The sequence below is a fragment of the Vicia villosa genome, linkage group LG3 (genome assembly GCF_029867415.1).
Source record: "Vicia villosa cultivar HV-30 ecotype Madison, WI linkage group LG3, Vvil1.0, whole genome shotgun sequence".
Lineage (NCBI taxonomy): Eukaryota > Viridiplantae > Streptophyta > Magnoliopsida > Fabales > Fabaceae > Vicia > Vicia villosa.
Window position 1 is genome coordinate 219243242 of NC_081182.1, and position 7322 is coordinate 219250563.

Here is a 7322-nt window from a genome sequence, read left to right on the forward strand (position 1 = left end):
GCTCGGTGTACGCACGCACCGTTTTCCTTTACGATCCGTGACGGCTTGGTTGCTGAGAGGGGTCCGCCCTCTTGTCTATGGCCCGATCATTTTCACGAGGTCTAATGCTTGGTTGACTTGGGTTGAGCTGCTCCCCTTGGCTATGGCGGGACCGCTTTTCTACCACTCGGTCAGTACCGTTGGTTTGTTTGCTTTACGAGCGGATGCTCGTTTGTGTGATATTCTTGTGTGCTTCCCCCTTTTCCCCATAGGTTGTTAGGCTAGCTTAAACTTGTACCCTTTGTATGATAACATTAGGTAGCAAGCTTTCCCCCTTAGCTTAGGTTTTCCTCATGCATTCTTTAAAACACAAACCACACTCTTTGATTTTCTTTTCTTAAGAGCTTGTTATTTCCGCTCCATTCCCAAGCATAAGTCTCCAAAGGTCGAGCAGCGGAGTGTGAATGTAACTCGTTCACCTAAAAAACACAAAACAAACAAAAATTAGTTAGCCGAGCTACGGTAGCTCTGATTCTGCAAAACAGATACGTAGGCAGCGGGGTAGGGCCCGTGCGAGCACAATCCTTTCTTTTCCCTACATTCTGCATTCATTTTAGTCCAGATTAGCGTAGTTTGCTTACACACCCATAGATTTAGACACAGGCGTGGATACCATCGAGTACGATGGGCGCGAGGGGTGCTAATACCTTCCCCTCGCGTAACCGACTCCCTTACCCTTTTTCTCTGGTCGTGAGACCGTTGTTTTGTTTGGTGGTTTGCTGGCATTCCCTTCCTTTTCAGGATAAATATGTTAGTGGCGACTCTGTTAATTTTCGCGGGTAGCGACAGATACCAATTGAAAATTCTGGTAAGACAGACTCAAAATGTTATACACAATGTCACGACACCTTTTCTGTCATCAGCTTAGCACAGGCAGTACATACAGATCCCCCAAATTTTGATTACTTCTTGCATGCAGAAGTCCATGAGTGCCGGGATCATATTAGTTCAGTTAACACAAATAAATCTGCTTTACAGAGGTTCTGTGACAACACAGTCATTAAGCGAAACACTAATGTCATGCACGAAGTTATGACATCCAAAATGAACAAACAAATAAACAATGCAGAAACATAAACAACACAGAGAATTGTTCACCCAGTTCGATTCTAACTAACCTACTCTGGGGGAAACCAAGACAGGAAGGAAATCCACTATCAATAGTCTTAATTTGAAGCTAAACTCTCCCGTTTACAACTTCTCACTTAAACCCTACCCAATGCAATCTCTACCTAGGTTCTCCCTAGATATGAAATATCTCCATTCCACCCCCAATCATAGCAATGATGTCTAGCAGTCAACAACTCAGCCACTGCATCGATAGCCTAATTCCCAACACTTTAAACACAAACAAACACGACATTAACTTGAAGTTGCTTACAAGCTTCCTCTAAGAACAAAACTTCACTCATTGCTTCACAACTTCTGAGTGATTGAAATAAACCTCTCACCTACAGGATTTGAGGCACAAATCAGTGACCATCCCACACACCGGGTGGTTCACCTACACGGCAAACCCTAGAAACTACATCTTCCTAGCTCGGGCTGTCCACTCCAATTAGGTTACAAAGGTTACTATTTATAACCTGACCCCAGTTGGACTTGAGCTTACAAACCGCAACACTTTGCTGTTACAAATGTGTATAAAATATTTTGCTACAAATAAGGTCTTTAATCATAAGTTTCCTAATTTATCTCCTAAAGTAGAAACCGTTGAATCTTCAATCTTCAGATTTGATTCTTCAATATTCTGACTTGATTCTTTGACCTTTAAATATGCGCCACATAGGATTACATAATATTCTCATAGAATATTTTGTACCTGTTTTAAATAAAACAGAATCTTTCTTCCTCAGTTCTGCAGGCGCGATGTCATGGTTGAAGTCATGACATTCCATGTAACATCTTGATTTAGTACCTGTTTTGTTCTTTTCATGTTTGCAAGACTTATACAATATTACATACAGCTACTATTAAGTTTTAGCCAAGCATGGATGCCAATAAGACAGTTCTACAGAGCAGAACATCAACAAAAATTGAATAAGAACTGTTGTTCTTAATTTGCTTGAAGAGAAGAATAGAAGACCAAAACAAGAAGCAAACTCTAATAAGAACCGTTGTTCTTAATCTGCTTGAAGAGAACAATAGGAGATCAAAATAAAATGCAACTTTGAATAGATACCCTGTTCACAATCTGTCTTTAAAGAAGAATTAAAGATGAAGATCAACTTGAAGAAGCTCTCAACAACTGAAGATAATATTCTTACTCTCCCTACTCATACCAAGCAATGGATCTCATATGAAGATGCAGACAAGAAGACTCCAATGATTATTCACTTAAAAGTGATTACTTGTCATGTAGTTTGTAACTAGAATATTTTCTTATTAAGAAGCACTGTGCTGAAACCAATTTAATTTGGTGATGATGGCTTGAGCGACCAAGTAAAGGTTAGAAGCTTAAGAAGACAATGATGGTGGTCATTATAGAAATTCTCTTAGAGACCAAGTTAAGGTCAGAAGTCTAGGAGTCAATGGATGTTAGATCTTCTAATTAGATCACTGAATAGTCTATTGCAGTTATTCACGAGCAGGTAGCTTGTGCAGGGTTAGTCACAGAAGTTGGCTGTGTAGGCTATTAGTCACAACGAAGGATCATGCAGATGTAATCAAGTTTTGTTATAGTGGATTAAAACCTCTATTGAGAGGCAAATCACCTAAGGAAGGTGGACTGGAGGTAGCCTTATTCTGAAGGTGAACCAGGATAAAAATAAGCGTGTCTTTTACTTTCTGCACAATTCATTTAACTCTGATCATTCACGCAAAATATCCTTAGAACTGTACTGAGACAAGTCAGAAGTTTTGATGATATAAAGAAGTTAAATTGAAATATCTCATTGGTTATGCAACTCCATTCAAAACATGCTTCCGCAACATTAAAATCATATCCAGAAGATGAGACACTTAGAGAAAGAAAAGAAATTAAAGAAAGGGAATTTTTAATTGATAAAGAACACAATTCAATTCCCCCCTTTCTTGTGTTTTTCTCCACCTTCAGGTTCAAGATTTAGGGTTTGAGGATCATGGTTCTGGGTTCAGGGTTTAGAGTTCAGGTTCAGGGTTTATAGGTCAGGGTTCAGGGTATAGTTTTTAGGGTTCTAATTTCAGAGATTTTATGCAATGTTAATGCTTTCAAAATACCAAAAATTCTTTATATTAGAGGTTCAATTCGAAGGTTTTATGGATCATGAGGCCAATCCTTTGTTACAGATGAAAAGTGATATATAATTTTTCTTAAAAATTTGCTTTACCATGGCCACTTTGCTCCACCTTAACTTTATTTTCGAGCATCATAAATTTTTTCACTTGGTATAAACGGAAAGATGGCACCATCCTTTACAGCTTTGATGTTTGACACTTAAAGAGAATCATTTTGCATGATGGAGAAAACTGGCGACAAAAATTAGATTTTTCATCTAAAAAAACTCAGAAAACTCGTAATTGTTTGGACAACTTCACAACTTCAAGGTAAAATTTTGTCATGATCTCCAAATCCAATGTGTGATGAATTTGAACCTGATTCTTTAACTAAAATGTTGTATGTCATATGGTCTAGAAATGTAGCCCTTGTTTTCCCAAGATGGACGCTTGAGGAGGAAGTTACAACCATGGAAAGTCACCTATTTGTTAAGACAATTTTGTAACTTAGAAAATTTTCAAAGTGATCAAAGTTAGGTTTAGGGTTTAGGTCTTAGATTTCAGGGTTTAGAGTTAAAGATCTAGGTGTTAGACGTTGGTGGCGTATCTAGTAGGGAGTGAATAGATGCCTACTAAAATTTCCCATTTTGTGGTACAGGGTTTAGGGTTCAAGGTTCAGAGTTCAGGGTTCAAGGTTCAAGGATCAGGGTTATGGGTTCTGGGTTTTTGTTTTAGAGTTCGGGGTTCATGGTTCTGGATTCAGGGATTATGGTTCTCGGTTCAAGGTTTACGGTTCAGGATTCTGGGTTTAGGATTCAAGGATCACGGTTCTAGGTTCAGAGTTTAAGGTTAAGGTTCAGGGTTCAAGGTTTAGGGTTCACGGTTCAGGGATTTTATGCGATTTTTTAGCTTTCAAAATACCACAAATTCAAAGTATTAGAGGTTCAATTTGAAGGTTTTGTGGATCATGAGGCCAATCCTTGTTAGAGATGAAAAGTGATATACAATTTTTCTTAAAAATCTGCGTTACCATGGGCACTTTGCTCCACCTTAACTTCATGCTCAAGCACCAGAATTTTTTGCAATTGGTATCAATGGAAAGATGGCATCATCCTTTACAACTTTGACGCTTGACACTTGAAGAGAATCATTTTGCAGCATGGAGAAAACGGGCCACGAAAATTGGATTTTTCATCTAAAAAACACTCAGAAAATTCCTAATTGTTTGGACAACTTCACAACTTCAAGGTACCATTTTGTCATGATATCCAAATCCAATGTGTCATGAATTTGAACCTGATTCTTTCACTAAGATGCTGTTTTCCATATGGTCTTGAGATGTTTCCCTTGTTTGCCCAAAATTGATGCTTGAAGAGGTAGTTACTACCATGAATAGTCACCTATTTGTTAAGAAAATTTTGTAACTTAGAAAATTTTCATAGTGATCAAAGTTAGGGTTTAGGGTTTAGAGTTCAGGGTTTAGAGTTTAGGGTCTTGGTGTTAGACATTGGCTGTAACACCTCAATTCTACCCAATAAAATTATACGACAATCAGAGTATAAAAATTCCAAAACATTCGTATGGGATATCACATTTCGACTTTAAATCTCATATGGCATACACGCCTTGAAGATAGATACATAACACTTTGATGAAAAGAAGACAAACTCATAACAATTAGTTTAATCTTTAAATATCGTTCGTCAATATTAAAACAACCACAGTTCATATGTAATTTTTCTAGAGAATCACATAACAGCAAACATCAAAATCATACAAACACAAAGATAAAAATTATAACCCCAAACCCCACATACGGTTCATCATATCCCTATTTATATAGCAATAAACCCACCCTTACCTTTGCATCGAAGGTCGCTCTAAATTTTGTTCCAGTTGAAACCACCCGATTGCTCTTCTCTGCTATCTCTCTGAAACCCTCTTCTTCTGCTAGGTTCTTCTATGTGCCTCTATTATGTTATGTTTTCTGTTTTTATCAAAACCTAAGTGATATGCTACTAGTTCCACTTGGTTTCATAATTTGAAATGGGCTAAAATTTCACTCGTACAACAACACCCATATACCAGCCTGCTTAATCAAAACATACCCCCTATTATTCTATGTCTCATTTAATCGGTTTATTTAATTTAGCGAAATACTTGCTAATCACCAATAATTATACTCCTAATATTTTTAATACTAAAAATACTAAATATCGCTATTAAAACTCGACCGACTATTCCGTTAACATACCCGACTCGACAACTAAAAACTCGACAAAACACGATTAATACTAAAATCAACTAAATTAAATATAAAATCGCATTAAGGGTGTTACAACTCTCCCCCGCTTAGAATATTTCCGTCCTCGGAAATTTACCTGATTCAAACAATTCAGGATAGGATTCTCGCATCTTGCTTTCCAACTCCCAAGTCATGCTTTCTCCAATAGCTCCCAACCAGACTACCTTCACCAAAACAATATCTTTGCCTCTAAGTGTCTTTGTTTCAAGATCCTCAATTTGTACCGGCATCGTCTCCACCGTGAGATTATCCCATACTTGCACATCATCCATATGAATTACATGCGACAGATCAAAAATATACTTCCAGAGTTGCGACACATGAAACACGTCATGCAAATTCAAAAGATTAGGTGGTAACGCCACTCTATACGCCATATTCCCAACTCTGTCTGAAATCTGATACGAACCAATAAAACGAAGAGTGAGCTTCTTAGACTTCAATGCTCGCCCGACACCAGTCATAGGTGTGACTCTCAAAAACACATGATCACCCGCTTGAAATTCCAAATATTTCCTTCGCTTATCATGATAACTCTTCTGCCTACTTTTCGAAGTTTTCATCTTCTCTCGAATCAATTTCACCTTCTCAGTAGTTTCTCGAACAATTTTTGGTCCTAGTACTACACTCTCTCCAAATTAATGCCAACACAGAGGAGTTATACATTTCCGACCATACAGCGCTTCAAAAGGTGCCATTTCGATACTAGAATGGTAACTATTATTATAGGTGAACTCAATAAACAGAAGATAAGTATCCCACAAACCTCCCTACTTAAGAACACAAGCTCTCAGCAAATCCTCCAATGATTGAATAATCCTATCTGTCTGACCATACGTCTGAGGATGATACGCCGAACTCAACCTCAACTTAGAACCCAACGCCTCTTGGAAACTCTTCCAAAAATCAGAAGTGAACCTCAGATCTCTATCCGACACAATACACAAAGGAATACCATGCAGCTTAACAATCACACTGGTATAAATTTCCGCCAAATTCGATACTGGATACATGATGTTAATAGGAATAAAATGAGCCAACTTCATAAGTCTATCGACAATCACCCAAATAAAGTCATGTCCTCTTGAAGTATTAGGTTATCCCATCATAAAGTCCATTGAAATGCTATCCCACTTCTATTCAAGAACTTCTAACAGTTGCATCAATCCTGCAGGCTTCTGGTGTTCAACTTTCGATTTCTGACAAGTCAAACATGCATAAACAAACTGTGTTATATCACTTTTCATTCTAGGCCACCAAAATAAATTATTCAAGTCTTGATACATTTTAGTAGCGCCCAGGTGAATACTCAGATTACTTTTGTGACTTTCCTCAAGAATCGTCCTTTTCATATCTATATCATCGGGAATACAAATTCGATTGTGGACTCTTATCACACTTTGCGCATCCAACTTGAAATCACCATTATCGGATTGATCGATTCCAACCATCGAATCTACCAACTTCACATCGAGCTTATGAGCTTCTCTAATGATGTCCAAAAATTCATTGTTAATCTTCAGCATACCCAACATTACACTCTGCGGTGTCACTTCGCAAACCAAACTCATATCTCTAAACTACTCAATTAACTCTAACTCCTTAACCATCATTATTGACATATGCAAATTCTTCCGGCTTAAAGCATCAACTACCACATTTGCTTTACCCGGATGATAATTCAAACCGTAGTCATAATCTTTTAACAACTCCAGCCACCTCCGTTGCCTTATATTCAACTCCTTTTGATCAAATAGGTACTTTAAACTCTTATGGTCACTGA

The 7322-nt window shown here is 37.8% G+C and overlaps 1 protein-coding gene across 1 annotated transcript; it reads right to left on the reverse strand.

The window, feature by feature from the left end:
• Positions 1-6675: 6675 nt before the first annotated feature.
• LOC131659982 (uncharacterized) lies at positions 6676-7110 on the reverse strand. The gene has a single exon (XM_058929087.1). The coding sequence runs from the start codon at positions 7108-7110 to the stop codon at positions 6676-6678; it is 435 nt and encodes a 144-aa protein (XP_058785070.1).
• Positions 7111-7322: the final 212 nt, after the last annotated feature.

Excerpts from the sequence above, each read along its gene's own strand:
- LOC131659982 (XM_058929087.1), bottom strand. The coding sequence starts at position 7,110 with ATGAGTTTGGTTTGCGAAGTGACACCGCAGAGTGTAATGTTGGGTATG.